This window comes from Papilio machaon, chromosome 20 (genome assembly GCF_912999745.1).
Source record: "Papilio machaon chromosome 20, ilPapMach1.1, whole genome shotgun sequence".
NCBI classification, from domain to species: Eukaryota; Metazoa; Arthropoda; class Insecta; order Lepidoptera; family Papilionidae; genus Papilio; species Papilio machaon.
Window position 1 is genome coordinate 3,531,100 of NC_060005.1, and position 19,535 is coordinate 3,550,634.

The 19,535-nt window shown below is 37.0% G+C and overlaps 1 protein-coding gene across 2 annotated transcripts in view; it reads right to left on the reverse strand.

Moving 5' to 3' along the window:
• Nucleotides 1-356: 356 nt before the first annotated feature.
• Nucleotides 357-19,535, reverse strand: part of LOC106716378 — an 83,892-nt gene continuing 64,713 nt past the window's right edge. The window contains exons 3-8 of one of the 2 annotated variants that reach the window (XM_045683021.1): nucleotides 19,367-19,462; nucleotides 7,033-7,453; nucleotides 2,399-4,450; nucleotides 1,678-1,816; nucleotides 1,272-1,391; nucleotides 357-1,066 (exon numbers count right to left, since the gene is read on the reverse strand). In XM_045683021.1, coding sequence (XP_045538977.1) covers nucleotides 880-1,066; nucleotides 1,272-1,391; nucleotides 1,678-1,816; nucleotides 2,399-4,450; nucleotides 7,033-7,453; nucleotides 19,367-19,462 — 3,015 coding nt within the window. In that variant the 3' untranslated portion in view covers nucleotides 357-879. Of the gene's footprint in view, nucleotides 1,067-1,271; nucleotides 1,392-1,677; nucleotides 1,817-2,398; nucleotides 4,451-7,032; nucleotides 7,454-12,814; nucleotides 13,172-19,366; nucleotides 19,463-19,535 lie in introns of those variants that run through there. The other variant, XM_014509890.2, reaches the window with a different exon arrangement.

The window sequence follows — 19,535 nt, forward strand, 5'->3', positions numbered from 1 at the left end:
TAAAGATCAAATTATTCTTGTTTTATCGCATACGAGTAGTAGCTACTAAAGTTAATCATGTTTAGGCCGTGTTTATATAAAATAATTAGTTGAAATATTAATACGCAATTACGAATATCAACTTATTTAATGTCTTATTAGTATTTGAATATATGAATCATTTTAAACAAACTTGATAACATTTGAATCAATTAAAATAAATACAATAGAAATAAATAATACAACAACTTAATTACAGAATAAATAAATAATAAACGCATAGTAAATAAAGTTTCTTAATTAATTACGATCGGCAATTAAAGACGTAAAAATTTGTTAATTTTTTTGTCAATTTTATAAAGTATTGTAACTGTATGAACAAATACTTGTTAAAACTGTGGATAGTACTTATCAAATCCGGTGAAGAAGATACAAGATGATAGCCTTTTTCTGTGCCTTATCATCGATAAGCGAATACACGTGCTAAGACAACATCGAATTACATTTATTTTGCTGCTATCCGGGACTAGAATAAACGAATTATATCGCAACATCGCAACTAAAGTACACGATTGGTTACTTCACTAAATACTCTTTGGTAATATTCACTGGGTTATCTAAAAGCTAAATATAAATACAAATACGTAATAAACTGCCATTGCATATCACACTTAATCACTATTGAATACGGATTAGAATCGCTTGGATTCGATGCGAACGTCTTGTCACAAAGGTTGTTCCTATGGTTCTGCGTTACGTCTTAGCTCTTGCATAGTGCTACCAGAACTTGATGCTACGAGCTGGCAGATCACAAATCGTTAGACTACACGGTACGGGCTCGTTAACGGTTGCTCCTGTCGTGTAGCATTTGCTGCTATATAGTTGCCCAAGTGCATAGCTTTAGAGTAGGACAGCAGGCAGCGGTGTGGAGAGCGCCATGTGCTCTGCGCCGCGCACGGGCAGGCGCTGCGCAGTGACGTAGTGGCGCAGTAGAGCCGGCACGTTGGGGAAGGCGGTCGCCGCACCGCCCAGTGTGTAGCCCTCGGCGCCTCGGCAGATGCGCATGTGCATGAACCCACGAGTTGACCTGCTCACAAATAATTTAATTAAAACCTCTCACCAATCAACTTTGTATAACAAACGAGTTAAACAAGAAATAATAAAAATATTATGCACTATTAAAAATCTCATCACAATTGTGTTTTTTATCTACTAAGATATTCTAATCTTGTTTATGGCCTTCAATAAACTCACTATCATAATAACTCTTATCAATGCTCTGTTGAACTTACTTTAAACTCAGAGAATAATCGTGTTTGGCAGATTCGCTGTTCCTAACGAGGAAGACGCCTTCGTTGGCATCTCTCAGCAAACCTTCGGCCTCAACGCGGGAAAGAGTACCATGGTACCACCTGGAAATCAACAATGTCATACATTAGATTACATTAAAGATTATTTTATTTTAATCTTAAAACGTACATATAAAATTATTATCAACACTATCTGGTATTTAACTAAACCGAAAATATTAAAATTTCTAAACGTATTACAATTTTAAAATCATTCTAGCTATCAAGCGTTATCACTGCATTTGAGTTAATCATATTTTATCGTAAATAGATAAAACTGCCAGATTCTGAAATCACACGATTCAACCTCTGTCTTAAAAATTATGTGATATGTAAAAGATTGTCTTACCCTTGCCGGTCGAGTGGTAGCGAAGCGTCGATCAGATCCCGCGGCGGAGCGATGGGACCGAGGTTCAGATGCAATCCCTTTCCGCCTGATTTCCCGCTACCGTCGAAGTTTAACGTCAACTTTGCTCTGTGTTTGTTACCTGAAATAAATTCAAACTTTGTTTATTAGTATATTATGGTCCTTGTCTCCAACATTTCATTAACTTGTGAGGAGTTAAAACAAAACAACATGTTTTGACTATAATTTAGTACAAAAATGTTATGACCTATTGAACGTCAAACATGAGTTTATTGACAACGTTACAAATTGTTTTGAACATACCCACGCTTGGGATAAAAGCACTCAAGTAAATTAAATATCAGAACGCTATCAAGTCGAGTTTTCGTGCGGTATAATCTATATTCTTACATCTTAATCCGAATAACAATGAAAGTATATTTGACGGGATAAAAGGGACAACGGAATTGACTGGACACGCATCGCCCTTACTTACAGGGAACTTTGTGAGAAGTTTATTATTTTCAAAAAGCCTTTTCTATTGTGTTCCAGCGTTCAATATTGTATTACTCAAATCGAAAATATTCAAAAATGTATTTTAACATTCGGATGTAATAAGTTCACAACAGCTGAGAGGAGCAGAGGTCACTTAATTTTATGCCCGATGGTTTAAAATGATTATACCTACCTATAATTTGAATTAACGCAAAATAATGTAACTCACCTTGATTCAAATCCTGAACGCTCTGGCTGGAAGAAGCATTGGAAATTGCTTCTCCAAAATCATTGTTGAGCTGCAGGGACTGCCCGCGCAGCTTGCGGCGGAGCTTTGGCATGTCGAAGGGCAACGTCCTGAGGTCTACCTCGGCCTCAGCGCGCCGCCGCCGTAGCTTGGGCATGTCGAATGGCAGGTCAGACAGGTCCACGTCTTCGTTCTTCTTCTCCTCTTCAACGCTACTGCTGTTCTTGAAATTAATGAACGCGTTCCGTGAATCAACACCTTCCCGCGAATGTATCGATATACCGCTATCGGATCCCTGGATCTCCGTATCTCCCGCGACCGAATGTCGGAACGAGAGATTTAATAAGTTCTTGTTCTGTAACGCTCGACGTTTAATTTTCGGAGCAATGTCGGTAGTCATTAACGACGCGTTGCCCGTCTCCAAGTCCTCGGGAGACACTTTCTGGGAGTTGTTATTTTTGTTATTGTCCGAGGTCTCCGATCCTGGTTCCTGCGACGATTTATCCGAAATAGGGCTCAAAATGTGTAGCTTGGTCGGGTGATGCCCAAACCCCGAGAGCTGCATGTGATGCAGCGACTTGGTAAAGGGAACGTTACCCGAGTCGGAGCTGTGCGAGCTGAGCGAGGAGGAGTGTCGGCTCTCGGAACTGGTAGTACTACGGTCGCCCTCGCTGTTGCTGCTACGCAGCGACTCCATACTGCCACCGCTACTGCTGGTGGCCATACTCTCGGTGCTCGAGTACTTCCTCCTCGGGCGGGCCACGCTCGGCCTTCCTTTAAACTCCATTATAGGGCCGACCCCCTTTGGCCCCATGTACCGATTCGACTTTGACGTGTCGGAATCGGAAGTGGGTCGACCCTTAATCTCTAAAAAAATACCGTCTTTTGATTGCCCTCTCTCGTCATCGCCCTCCCGCGACTCACGGCTTGAGTCTCTAAGTCGCTGCCCGATGTCGAGGTCCGTGGAGCCCGAGCCCTTCACGTCGGCCATACTCACGTCACTGCTAGGTGGCGTATCGCGTCCGCGCAGAGACTTTACCGGCAGCCTTAGGTCCTTCAGCCGAGGATGCGCCGGTTGGGACTGAGGTAAGTTTGGGGCACTTTTTATACTGTTCATTGCGGATCCGTCTTTTTGCTGAAATTTAGTTGGGAGCGGTGCAGTCGACGGAGGCGACGGAGTATATCCGCGGAGAGGCAGTTGTGAAGTTGATGAGTTTCGACCTTCCTCCTCGATGTGGACCTTCTCCAGTTCCTCGGACAGGGCACTCGCGTTATTCTCGTTTTCTTTCTTTTGACGTATCGTCGGTATTTTGGAGCGACGGACGCTGTCAGTCTTCATGGTGACCTTGCGCCGGCCCTTGTAGTCGGGTTCGCCGCGCTCGACCGCCTCGAAGGCGGACGAGGCTGAGGAGATAACTTTGCGCTCCTCCGCCTGCAGCAGCGCTGGGTGGTTACTGACGCGGTCGAAATCATCAAGATCATCGTCGGAACGCGCGACTTTGCAGTCGAATGCCGTCTCGTATATCTGTCGCGCGGTCATCTCTTGCGGCCAGCGCGGTAGCGGCGCCGGTACGTAGAACACGCTGCGTGAGGCCCGCTCCTCTACATGTTCGGACGCGGCGCACGCGCAGCCGGCCGCGTCGCGCCCGCGCCGCCGCGGTGGCATCCACGCGCCCTCACCCGACGAGGAGGACGAGCGATCTAGCTCGCGAAACCCATCCTCGGCCACCGAAAAACGCTTGGGCAGTGTCGGGCGGGGAGCGACGTGCGGTGCGTCTAGGCTAGCTGACTTTCTATACCGAGAGCCTCGAGATGATGCTGTAGTGGGGGCCGAAGGGGCCGGCGGTGGAGCTGCTGTCTTGAACAGATCGCCGTAGTAGTACGGGCTGGGGTTCCTCCGGGGAGCGTTTGCGTATCTAGGATCCGAGCGGCCGCTGTCAGGCGAATGCAAAGACGGTGCGGTCGCGAACGGGTCGAACTCTCCAAACTCTTCCTCGTCGTCTGTTGTCGTAGATCGATCACCCGAAGATGATTCTAAAAACAAATAAATTAATAAGGTAAAGGCTTTACTAAACTTCCTTAACCGTTATACAAAACATTAACTCGACAAAGTAAATGCATATTTCGAAAAGCAAGTGAGTCTGAGAAACGCCCTAAACCGTCTCAAGTGGTGTTCTTTAATGAGCGTCCGTATTTTACGTTAACTGGTTTATATGAAAATATTTAACAATCTACCAAGAAATAGTTTAATAATGACTAGACATACCCTAGAAGGGCAAAAATCATAAAGGCAACATGTAAAACTCCACATAATGGAAACATTAAAATTAAAAATAAACATCTTACAACACTGTAAATGAATGTGTTAAATCCCCCTATACCCACACATGCGCTAATGCTATTTCAAAGGAATATAGAAATACCCTAATGAGAAATTCTAGATGCACGCAACAAAGGCGTGCTTGTGAATGCATGTTGAGTACAAAGTTTGAATTTAAGCCGAACCGAGATAAATGTCTGCAAGATAGATTATATAACCCTTTGATTGTAATTTTAAAAAATGTAAATTCATTATGACTTGGAAGAAAATATCACAGTTCTGGATTTCTATTGCAATTTTAAAATGATTGATTCTACTCGTACAAATATTTAAAAATAATGCTTGTTTTCTAGTTTTGAGAGGGATATCCAACTGAACAACCTCTTCAAGATGGACCAGCAATCGTATTTTTTTAAGAACAAATACTTATCACCTTTAAACCCTTTTAAGATTTCACAAGAATATTGGTAAGACCAAAGACCGAACTTTAGACCCTTGGACTCTTAGATAGCTTTATGCCCAGCTTATAATTACGATTACAAAATTATTTTATTCAATGTTACATTTTTTTTATTTGCTAAAATGTCTACACGCGCTACTCCAATCGGCTATTAGCGATGTGAGGGGAGCGTAAGTGATGTCATTAGGCGGTGTAATTACTTTTCCGCGTGGATGACCACAATGGTGACGTGAGTTGAATTTGTTAAATTGTTTCAATCTACACTTGTAATGTCTTTTTGTAAGACAGACATTACTGTGAGATCGACTGTTGATAGTTTGGACCCAGTTTCCGACAATATATATTTAATCTTTACTAAAAATAGAAGAATTCTAAAAGTAAGTAACTAAGTAGTTTAAATTATAACCATCTCCCGGGCCTTTTCCTACTCACGTGGGGTCGGCATCCAAGGTTTTATAAACCTTAAAGTTTTGGCTTAAGTTTTTACGGCCGGCCGCCTGCCTGTCGCCAACCCTACTTGGGAGGAATATCTTAAAATTAAATATAACATAAACGAAATATAGCTAAATAATTCAAAATTACTCCTAAAAATACACCAAAAAAAAATTTAAATTATAACATAAATTTATTTAAAATGTTGTAGAGAAAAAAACCTATGCTCTACAGTGCAATATCGTCGTAAAATCACTATGCCTGTATTTATTGCAGCCGAGACATTTTTACCAGTCTAGACGGACGAACAAACGGGAAGGCCTGATTAAAAGTTTCCATTGTAAGCCCGACTCCGGCCGCTGCGGCTTTTATTAGCAGCGGCCTAATTGTGGAAAGCAAATCAGCTTTCATCCAGACTGTACGTGCGTTAAGCTATCGTTTGTCTTATATCTTTTTAAAAACATATATCGAAATATTTATTCGATTTCATTTATAAATAATATTTTTAATTAATTAATCGCATAAATTTGTTTGCAACTACAAAGCTTTGTTTTGTACGGTCATTCATCTTAGCCTTTGCCTTAGAATTGTTCATATTAGTTATCTAGATTGCAAACATTGTGATTCTAAGGCATGTTATTACTCAAAGAACAAACAACAAGGGTTCAACATATTGTATAATACATAGTCCAGAGTTTTAACGGTCTCTATAAGACACTTAAGAAATAGTCTGCAGATCGGTACTCAAGATGAAGCTGAAAAGAACTGACCTTTGTGTACTATATTTACACAGAATTGGTTACATCGAGCGGAGATCACCTCCTCTAGTATTAAATAGTATCACATGTTTTTTGTCGTGGTGATTTCAGAGGGAAATAATTACAAGCGTGTATGCAACGCCGCATAAGAAATGTTTGTGTTTTTTAATAAAAGTGTAACCAACGGACACACTATGTAGCTGCACACTACAGCTGGCCCGAACAATGCTTCTAACAAGTCTCTACCGCAATTGTGTTGCAAGAAGAAAGAAACCTTTGTCCTGTGCTCCTTGTAGACGAGCTGAGTTATAACGTAACTAGTTTATAAGACTAATGTAGGAATTACATTATTAGTTCATTGAAGTCTGTGTGCATGCAGAAGTGATTTAATTCTTAACATAGAGTATAATTTACAAACATTGAAATATCAGATATAATTTACAAGTAAAACTGCGTAAACTCTCAACTTAGTTGCTAGATGTTGTAATCCACGCGGCGCTACATCCACAAGTATTAGCAGTTGGCAAACTTTAGTTTTGCGCAATCATTTTAAAAATAATTTGGATTTGACGTTTCATATTTTATTTAATGTGAACTAATTATTACTTCTTAAATTATACATGTAATAATTATATAGATGACGTACCAGATTCGTAGTACGGCTGGGAGCGATGGCACGACTGTCTATCCTGTCTGAGGGGCGCGGAGGGCGCGGGCTCTGGCGGGGAATCTACGGATCCCTCGGGCGCGCTCTCCGGGCTGCGCCGTGCACCCGGCGTGGACAGGTGAAAATCGGTTCGTCGAGCCGATTCGTAGTCGGCACGGCGTCGGGCCGATTCCGCGTCGAAGGCCGGCCGTCGGGCCGAATCGTCGTCGTACTCGCGGTAGTGTCTGCCCGAACCGTAGTCGTACGGTCTCCGGCTAGACTCGAAGTCGTGCTGTCTGCGGGCTTCGTGTCGCCATTGGGTGGCGTCGGGTGACCGGCGCGGTTCCCGTGACCGCCTGCCGCGCGGTGGCGACCGACGTGCTGTGTCTTTCGGCGTGCAATATGCCTCTAAGAATTCAACCTGCAACAATAATTAAATCAATCAATGACACCGTTAGGTTTTCTAGAAAAAATTAATGAGTGTGTATTTTTAAATTAACAAGATCCAATATCCTCGACTCAATTATTAAGTACCTTGATTGTAAGGTAAAATAAGAGAAAAATAAAAGAAAAATTGTCGGGAAATAAAATTCAAATAAAAATATATTTGCCTTCTAACACGGAAAGAAGTCACCGCGAGCTATTCTCAAAAAGAAGCCCTTCATCATGAAGGTCGATTATGTGGCGGAGTAAAGTGGTAATAAAATGCAGCGGTCACATATCTGGTGAGCGTAACGGCCGGTTAGCCGGCCCCTCACCATGCCCGGGCGTCATTACCGCGGCCCGGGTGTGTTTATGTGGCCGGATATAAAGAACATTATGAGATATTGCGCTTCACGATTGGATGACCTGATAGCGTTTTACATTGCTACGATTATTGTCATAAATACAATGGTTACTTGCAAATTAGCATATAATTATTTCTAATTTCATCTTAAAATTGTAATGCATCAATATAAGACATTAAAACATGAATACTGTTTGTGACGAAACAAATCTACATTTAGTTTTTTACAAAGTATTGAAAATGATGCATTGAGGAAAAACCCGTTTAATTTTGTCATCTATTTTTGCGTTAACCTAACGCGAACTTTGTACGTTATGATATAACTAGCTGTCGCCTGCAACTCCGTCAGCGCGGAATTTAAAAAAAACGTAGTAAATAGCCTATGTGTTCATCCAGACTATGTTCTACATCTGTGCCAAATTTCATCAAGATCCGTTGAGCTGTTCCGCAGTTACCTACAAACAAACATCCATCCATCCAAATCAATCACACTATTAAATTCAATGGAGTCAATAAGAACAAATTAACACATGTTGTTGCAGTTATTGTTTAATTTAGAAACTGATTACAATATTTTTTCGTCTATATATCATCGTTAGCAAATTGATTTGCATAATAAAACGTCATGTCTACGTAACGAGCCCTCGCTTTGATTTGCGACGTCTGCCAGACTCGGCCGCCATTTGCATATTTTTCTCAACGCTTAATTAAAACTCAAACGAGGCTTGTGGAGGGTTCAAATGTTAACGTAAATATTTATTAATAACATTTTTTTTAGATGTAAACAGTTGCATCAAGAACAACAAATAATGATTTTGTTTCTCTCTTATTAATGTTGTAAATGTTATATAGTTTAATTTCATTAGACATAAAGAACAAACATTACCAAGGATTAACACTGTCCAAATATTTGTGTAATTTCACATTGATGACAATCTTACTAATATTATAAATGCGTATGTATAGATGGATGGATGGATGTTTGAAGGTATCTCCGGAACGGCTCAACGGATATTGATGAAATTTGACACAGATGTAGGACATAGTCAGGAAAAACACATAGGCTGCTTATTAAGTTTTTTTTTAATTCCGCGCGGACGGAGTCGCGGGCGACAGCTAGTATGATATAACAGTGGAAACTGACGGTTGAAAATATATCCCGCATCATCTCTAGCTCTCGTCGTTTCTTTTTCAGCCAATAAATAAACGATATGTTTTATTTGATGTCCATTCTACCGACTACAAAGCTTTCCGATATATTTTTTTATATTTCATAATACATACTTTTACAGGAAGTATCCAAACGTCACTTCCTGCTCAACCATACATAAATTGACTCGAATATATTTCTAAAGGTTATAAAATTATTTCCTCTTATCACTAGCAGCTTATGTATGAAGTTTATAAGGAAATTAATTGCATTAAGACAACATAGACCTATTTACTTCTATTGTTTTATTAAACTCTTATTAACATTAAATATAATAATAATAAGACCGTGTTCTCACTTAGATGTAAAGAAACAAACATTAAAGAATAAACTACGTTCTATAATTACTTAACGTCAATTTATTTAATGCGATAAAATTATATAAATATAAACAACAAATTAGCCCGAATTCACACTGACGCTTTTGTTACGTCGCGTTAAAACGCGTTCAAATAATACATGCATTTCTATGTATCTGTCCATATGGACAGAATAATGGTAGCGTTTTTAAAACGCGACGTTTTTTTATCGCGCAATATTACATTTTGAGCACTAAGCGAAGAAAACAAGCGATTTTAAGCGTTCGATACATGAGAGCCGCCAACGCCGATTAAAACGCGGCATAAAAAAGCGTCCGGGCGAATGCGAGATTAGCCTATCAAATAACGATAACTAATTGATTGCCTAACAATAACTAAATGATTTTCGTATAATAATTTTAAGCCCAAAAAATCAGCAAAATCATCACAAGTACGATAACTGTACTGACGTCAATGCCTACAATGGAAGATCGTGCTTTTTACGATAGCAATAATTTTTGTTGATAAATTCTGTTATTTATAAATAAGTATAGCAAAATAACCTCTTTGCCGTGTACACGATGATTCTATCATATTTATACAGATAACAAATGTTTAGTTATAAGGACGATCACCTGTGTGATAAAATAAATGATATTTCGATTGTGACCTTCAAATGATAGATAAATTTAAGTAGATTCTATTTATTACAACATAATTGAAGATAATTTTCCTAATTCAAAAGTCCATGTGCAAAAATTTACTACCCCTATAACTAAGAAAAATATAACTAGACAGATTTGTTCGTAATGAGCGAAAAAAAAGTAGGACGTTAACATTTGGCTAATACGACACAAAATAAATGAATACACGACCGATGTATTTTGGTGCGGAATCCCGGGGAGGCGTGTTGTCGTATTAATACGACCGGGCGAATGAGTCATCAACAGCCGTACGCAGTTTGCAGTCAACAGCAGTTAGGAGTCTGTTGAGAGCGTCTTCTGTCTGCGGGCGGCGTATTGCCCCAAATCCTCTAAGTATTACTCATCGGCCAACCCGGAATCCCTCACGAAAGCTACGTCTACGTTTGTCTTGTTTCGTGCATTCATATACGGGTATTTATTTGTAATAATAATAATTCAATTCTTCACTGTCTCGACGTCTGCTTCGTCTGGATTTATTTCACAAAAAAAGTATTATTTTAAAAGTTGAATGTTCCAAAATCAACATTTTAACTGGCAGCTGACAAACGAAAGAGGTTTGAATCATATTATAAACTCTACGGTATAGAATTGTTTCGTTCCCGATTCCCGCCAGGTGGTCTGCTCTTTCATAGACAACCGTCTGCCGTCTGGTCACGTTTCGCTAACAGTCACCAATAACGTTTCAAATTCGAGCAATTCAAAATGGTTTTATTCTTTTCTCTTTCATTTTAAATCATAAATATTTTCCTTTTTGCATCGCGCTGCAAGTTTGCTTTGTATTTATTATTCGATCGATCCATTGTCTATCTGTATTCCGCATTACTATTACCTTTGAGAAACATTCTTATTTTTATTTAACTTCAATCAATCAACTCGCTATCATTGAATCAGAACTCATGTGTTGTCAAAACGAAGATAAAATCTTGGTTTTACATTACCAGTGAAAGTTAGTAATGTTTTTGAGTCTTCCAATTTAAAGACACAATAGAAATGTATATTTTGAAAAGTTGCATGAACGTTTAATACGCCTTCTAATTTGCCAATCTGATCAAGTTCAGTTCAAATGGTCGAAGTAACTAAGAAAAATGTAATCTTAGTTCTTAATAAGAAGGAAAAACAATCACATTCAATTCCGGATCCGAAAAGTACCTTTGATTTCATGTCCAATGAACTGTTTGAAATTTTATTTATTTTAATGTCCTTCTCTTGTGGCCTCCTTTTTGATACGACACAACGTCCATTTTCAGCTTTATCTGTTACATGTATGTTATTCTTGGTCTTCCCAATTTCTATTCCCTTCTATTTTCCTTCTATTATTGTGCTTGTCATGTCGTTACAGATTTCCCAACATCTTTCCTCTCCTGTTTTCTGTTCAACGAATAAGCTTAAGAAAGACTCCTTTATGTTTTATTCTAAACATAAACAATGCAACAAATGCTAACATTAAACGAAATATAATCCTCAGATAAACTATGAGTCACGCAACATGAAGGTACAAAGATTAAAAAAGCTATCATCAAGTGTAAAGTCAAAACAAATGAGCTTAGTTACTAAATCGTCCGTACAAAAGCTTTAAAGATAAGGATAACTTGAAGTTGATACTTAACAATGTTGAATAATTATCACGAAATAACATCTTTCCTTTGTTTTAAAGCATTCTGCTTTTGTTTGGGGTGAATCATAAGGGATGGTGTCAATTAAAACAAATAAACAATTTAGGATTCACACCTTTCTTTATACTCAGTGACACAATAAATTATAGGCTCAAATTGAGCAATTTGTATCATAATTTATGTACTGAGTATCATAATTTGAATTTATGTTTCTATCTTTACAACAGAAACTTACGAGTAGGATAGTTTTGTACGAACAATTTTTTTTTTTTTTGAGAAGGGGCAAACGAGCAGCGGGAACACCAAGGTTTTCATCAACGCCCATGGACATTAATACTAGAGGAATCTCAGATGCGTTGCCGGCCTTTGAGAAGGTGATACGAATTAATTCTTATTACATATGATAGGTATTTTCTTATTATATGTAACGTATGATGATAGTTAATATTCAAATTTTGATATACATATAATTGTGAAATACCACTGTAGTTACACTTCTTAACACATATTGTTGTCTCTTTTTTTTCTATATAGAATTAAAGCGACGACAATATCATCGACATCAGAATAGAAGTCCTTGAAAAATGTAATCAGGTAATGAATTTGTAACATCGATAATCAAATAATTTTAAATATCATGGTGCATAATAAAAACTGCTTGTCAAATAACACAGAGACATTATTACTACTTATAATGAAGTAGCAATTTTAAATACTTACAATACTAAGTACCTATAGGTACGTTTTGATAAAAATAATAACGACCTTTCGTATAAATTCGATCTACACACACTATGCTCTACAATTGGTTCTGTTCAAAGATCTTACTTGGTTCGCAATTGAATGTCTAACTTTGCTTTCTAAACTTGTAACGAATTTACGTCGGCCCGAGTTCGCGAAGGGTCTTAATCGATATCCATGAAGCTATGAGTTGAAGAAACATTTCTTTATTCCCGTTTTAGTCTTTGTACTACAGATTTACTTTTAAATTAAATTAAACTAAGTAGTAAACATTAATTTGATACAACTTCAGTTTTTAAATCAATGAATAGGTACACCTTTTATGTTTAGTTTTAGCTATAGAGTTAGCTCGCAAGTGCAAATTGCAATTAGTATGTAAAAATCATACTTGCAAATAAACTCTAGTAAAGTGTTAATTATAGACTTACCAGATGCACAACCAAAATCCACTGAGCTAGTTGTCTCACTTTTGAAATTAGTTTCTTGTTTGAAGGCATAGTTCTAATCTTAAATGGTCTAAATTCACTTATATTATTCACAAAATCAGCTTAGAACGTTTCACTGTGACACGCACACTCACGTAATAAACTAGAACCGTACTTCGTAGTCACTTCACTTTCACCTATGCTTGTTTTAGCACTGGACACTTAAAATATATACTCAAAACTCAATATCTCGTCAATAAAATTATTAGTTTATAGCGTTGGGCAGTTAAACTCTGCGTTATAAACGCCTATAACGTTTTTGTAGTTCACTTGACGAGTCCAACTGTAGACTGACAACAAGCTCAAACACAATACGCGAATGTGTAAAACGGTGACTCATCGCCCCGCATACTGTTTACCGAGGCTTGAGTCATCGCGGCAGCGGTACCAACTCTATAAGCGATTGAAGCGCTGTACTCAAAAAGCTGTGAGACGCTGCGGTATACTCTATTGATATTTTAAAGCGCTCGACCGCTGCATCGGAAAGATTCGACTCCATTAATACCTTGTGGACTCCGCACGTGTTCACAATGTTATACTATTTTAAATCGTATGACAATAGAGATAGAGCTCAAATAAGATAAAATATGTCGGAAACGCAAACCATTGCGTTAAGAATTCGACTCGTTTTAGATTACGGCACTTGACTAGGCCGTTTTGAGGTCGTTTGTGCAGTAGACGCTAAAGTATTTCTAATTTTATTTCGCATGCACTTTAATTATACCTAAATGTACAAAACACCGTTGGTACGTTAATCTTTTTACAAAATCTATTTTAGTATTATTCAAAATAATTAACGAAACGTGTATTATTATCTCATCTGATTTTAATAGATTACAATATTCTAGTTTAAACAAGAAATTGTTTTCTTTTGTTAGATAATTTTTTTAAGGAGTGTATAATTTGAAAAATACATGACAGCGGTTTAATAAAAAGTTCAGTTTTTACACAAGTTGTAAAGGATAGTACACACTATATATACTTTTATACTAAATACATAGTGCGCAATGAAATGGGTTTTTAATTGTTTATGTAGGGTTTGTTGTAGTAAGTAGTGAAACATTATTATCTTCATTAAATGTGTTCTTTTATTTGAAACTGAATTCTAGAAAGAATTTAGTAGGTTTATACATTAATTCTTTTAAACTTAAGGATAACAACAATACCGAGATAGCTTACTCCACAAGCGTAAACGAATATATCCAAGGGATAATAAATTCAAAAGTAAAATTATCCTCGTATAGTAATCCAAACGTAACATCGTGTTTGTTCAAATTCTCCTTAAGGTTTGTGATCAATTAAATGATCTAAAATACGTATGAGATAGATATAAATACCTGTATAGATTGTAGTAACTAATGTATTCATAACGTTTCTATTTTCTTTATAAAGGCCAAGGTGAACTTAAAATATAAACAAAACAATGTTGGCTCGTAACAAATTGCGCGGAAAGCGGCTACAATTTGGTAGCATGAGTCAGCCGCTATCTTTCTCCCGGCGTCTGGGTCGCATATGGTACGAAATTACTCACGTGAAAATAATGACTCATTCATGCAGGTGGTTGATATAAAATAATAAAAGATATTTTAATTCGGAATTATCTATTTAAAGGTTATAACATAAAAAGAGTTATTGACATGAATGAAATTAAAAGTTGATGGACGGAGTTTAACATTTTTTGTTAATTTAGTTCCATCGAGAAGCAATGAAGTATTTTTCCACGCCAGACTGTTTTTCGAATATCCACATTTTTTGTTCGGATCTTTGATGGTCTTCTGTATCCTAACTTATAACCGATTTTAAAAATTAAAGGTATTATTAGAGTTGTATTTTCTCCGGACTGTCATATAGTCGGGTTAAATGAATTACTTTTATTGTATGAAATGAGATAATACATGAAACAATCAAAATCTGATTAATTTAAAACTAACATCGATTCTAATATTCATACAATTGTCCGAAAACAAACGAAGATATGTTCTAAATTTAAAAATGACAAAATTAATAAACTATTGTTTCCAAGGAGACAGAAAACAATGGCGTGTTTATGTCATGTCTTATTTTACAGCCTTCTTTATATGCAGGATTATGCGTCATTCGATTTTCCTCGCGCTTCCCCGCGTCACCGTGACGCGGCCCTAGTGAGCCACGCGCACTCGCAAGGAATTTTTATTCTCTGACGCAAGGAATGACCCGGACTGAACCTTTGCTAATAGGATTTTTCCTCGCGTAAATTCATATTATGAATATTACGACTATTTGTTTTCTAAGTAAATGTTAATAAATAGTACGTACATGTAGTTACATAATAGATACGTCAAAGTCGGGCAACAAATACTTAGTTAACACATAGTTCTATGTATCATTACAGCGAGTCTCCACTATCATATCTGTATTACAATATATTTCCTTTCGTCTATTCGCTCCGAAGAAACATATATACATAACTATTAACAGTTTACAACAGAATAAACATTTGAAAATTACGATTTAAAAGTATTTTTCTAACATAGTATAGAGTATATCAATAAAGAAATTACGTACTTAACACAAGGTGCAAATGCAAAAGTCTGGTTGTTTGGAAGGATATTTCTTATGGTATATGCAGAACGGCTCAACGGATAGTCTGGAAGAACACATATGCTACTCTTTTTTTTAATTCCGCGCGGACGATGCCGCTGGCAAAAACTAGCATAATATATACTATAATATGTTTATCCTTTGAAATAAATATTTGATTGTTATTTCAAATTCCAAACAAAAGGGGTCCATTGCACATAGAAGATATTGCAAAATTTAAACAATGACACACCCCTCTCGCACATGATTAAGGACTATGACGCATCGAAGCGTTGCCGAGTTGCAGTGCCATGTTAATAGTATCTCTTTGATGTAACCGACAGGTTCAATGCGGAACTAAACAACTTCGAAGACACAAATCGTACTAGGAGTAATTGAATTTAGGATTTTAATGTACATTTATATATTTTAGTGTTAGTAGTGACATAGTCATCTTACTTATGTTATAAATGCGAATGTTTAGATTGATGGATGGTGGAAGGACGAATGATGTTAAGAGTAAAAAAAACAGTTGATATATGTATGTACATATTGTTGGAACGAAGTTCGAATCCTTACGAAAAGTTGTCACGACACTTTTTGCTATAGTAAGTATGTTAACGACGAATGAGCGCTACTTCACCATGGCAACGACGTGACAATAAATAACGAAAATTCATAGAAATAAAATGTACTTCTTGTGAAGACTTAAGTTTTTTATTCATAGAATAAACATTGGTTCCTTCACTAATTAATCGAAAGGAACTTCGTTCCATCCGGGTGTCCCTTGACACCTCTCAAGTTTTTTTTTACACAATATACTTTGTACACTTCACCCTGGTCAACTTATATTGCGAGATCTAAATTCTCCACCCAATGCACAGTTCAAACAATGACACACCCCTTTTGCAAGAGATAAGAGGGAGCCGTGACGCATAGCGCACCGGGGATGCAGTTAACGCCTGACTCATTCGCCTGACTCATTTAGTGTAAATGACAGGATCGCTTGTTTGATATATCTGTCATCGACAAATCGTGAATGCCGCCTGTTTGTAATTCACCTAGGCAAATCGTTACCAAAGTAAATCGCCTATCGAAAGAATTCATTCTCAAATTGTGGATATTTCGACACTTTGCAAAGATTTAACATTTACGATACAATTTCAAGCGCTGATTGGTCGTGACATTTTATTTGGTGTATTGTGTCAGTCACATAAACCGCAAAATACTCGCTATAATATGTCTCTTTTTGTGTTCGTTCAATATTAAATATGTCAATTCTTTACTATTCGCTCAGTCAGTTATTAAACGGTCGGTATCCACAATTTACCGGTGACATATCGATGCACTAATTCGAGCTCCTTGTCTCTATTGTAATTGAAGCTTCGTAAATATGAATTAGCTTAATAAATATTCATAGTATTGTTCATTCATTTAATTAATAATCAATTTCACTGAACTTTTGTCGATGAGTAATGAAATTATGTAAAATTTTTTCGTTAGTAACATCATAATTATATTATTCTTAGGCTATTATTATAATTAGCCTTTTGGAAATATTTAGGCACTTATATCAACTTATTCGAAGCGATAACCAATAATTTTATCCAAAGCTATTGTTTTCAATTTTTCAATTTGTTATAATCCAAGAAGCTACTAGAACATAACAGAGTATTTCTCTTGGATTGTAAGTTTGGTAGGTCGTTCTCTATTTGTGGCGGTTGGATTTGAACTCCTTTACTATTCTCTGGTTCTACCAAAGGTTTACCTTTACCCCATGCTGGGATAACATAACTTTGTTACCTCATTGCAGTTTCGTGAATCGAAGTTCGCTTTCATTGAATCTAGAATTATTTGGAGCGTTAGACCAACAATTAAAACTTTATCTTCCAGTTAGGATTAACTTAAAAGAAACAACCTAACACAAGATTACTAAGCAAACCTTTAGGCACAGTTTACCTTTGATGTAATTTTCTCTGCTTCATTCTTTTGCCTCTTAATCCTACCATCTTACCAAATCCAGTCACTTCATGACTGAAATCATACATTACCAAATTATTGAAAATTAAATCGTACACTGATAAAAATGTCAATATAGTTAGCATAGAGGGAAACAGACTTATTTTTATTGTAAAGCTTCCTAACTAAATATAGTTGCAGCTAGTTGAGTCAGTATACTAAAAAGGACTCATGTAGTGTAGTCGGGTGGACGAGTGACCGAGTTCGTCGTTCAGATTGTAATCGCGCGAGTTGAATGACTTCCTATGACTCACTCGGCGCAATACGCATGCGTGATCTTGTGAAGGTGAACAACGTTCTTATGTTTACTTCCACATACTTTATTTATTTACTTGTTTAACATGTACATAAAGAGAATTTAAATTACATTGAGTGTACAATTGGTATGGCGACTAGCGATTTTCACAGAGCTAAATTATAGCTATGTAACATTTATTAACAATTTAGGGTGTTTTGTTATTTCTGGTTTATTTAAAACTATTCTATTTTTAAATTTAGAGGTTTAATAATTACTATTAAAATTAAAGTTCTGAATCTAAAAAGCTCTTAAAGTTAACATCGGCGCTGTAATTTGCTTATAAAATGTTATTGAAAAGTTAAATTGCAGTTATTTCATGAGACAGCTTCACTAAACTATTAATTAAAACGGGCACTGATAAACTATCTCTATTGTGTCTATATCTGTTTAAAAAAAGAAAGAAAAAAACATACGGACAAATAAAGAACTACTTTGTTATTGAAGTCGGTTTACAAAAGAAGATAATAAAATTCATTAGATTTTAATAAATTATCGATTGAATACAATATGAATAAAAGTCTTTTATAAAACTATCCTTGCTGTATGTAAAACGTCTGTATAAATTGACACGATGTGAGTCATCGATTAATCGCATTTCATCGCTCATTTACGTCATAATCATGAGTTAGGAAGGTCAGACGCGTAACTTAGCAATTACGATTGTACTTGTACAATCTAATATATAAAATTCTCGTGTCACAGTTTTCGTTGCCATACTCCTCCGAAACGTCTTGACCGATTCTCAAGAAATTTTGTGAGCATATTCAGTAGGTCTGAGAATCGGCCAACATCTATTTTTCATACCCCCCCATTTAGTTTTTTTTAACTGCGCGCGGACGGAGTCACAGGCGACAGCTAGTTTTACTAATATAATAAATGCGAATGTTTAGATAGATGGATGTTTGTTAGAAGGTATTTCCATAACGGCTCAACGGATCTTGATGAAATTTGGCGCAGATATAGAACATAGTCTGGAAGAACACATAAGTTTTGTAAAGTTTTTTTTTAATTGTGCGCGGACAGAAGCGCGGGTGTCACCTACGTTTAATATACAATACGTTGTTTTCATAATTTTTAAAGGATTTATTGTTTTTTTTATCCTTAACACGAACAACGTAAAAATATTTCTTTTGACCTTTTTATGAGTAATTCATTTATCGTTTTCATTTGTGTGATTAATGCGGTTTTACGTTATGACCTCTACTAAAATACTTGGTACGAGTAAGTACTTAGAGTAAAGAAATTATAGGGGCACTGCTGTGCACCCAAATTATTTTCCTGTTTATACAACATGTTTTACTAAAACTTATAACAATCTTCGTTCACAACGCGTCCAGAAAGTAAGTCGAAGAAATTTCTATCGTGGTTATGTTAAATTTTGGCATAGGCACGTTCCTTGCAGTGGTTATCTCTTTGGATTTCATTGCTTCTTAACACTAGAAGGCATTATTATTACCCTAGCCACGGCAGATGAAGAATCCAACAATAGGCCACAATGAAAACTAAAAGGGCCTTCCTTTCGAAGTTAATGTTTCAGATCTAAGTACGTACGTACTACGTACAAGTATTGCGGATTTCATTAGCCTACGTTCATGGTGATGAATAATGTTGTGACTTACTTTAGGTGCAGATATCTCGTGAAACGAGCTGGGTCTCGGCGCCGGTCCGGCCGACACGCAGTCCACGGGCACGCTGTAGTCTGCACACAGCGCCGCCTGCAAACATATTAGTTATTAATAACTAGCTGCTGTCTGGGACTCACATATTATATTGCGAGTAACTTCCAGT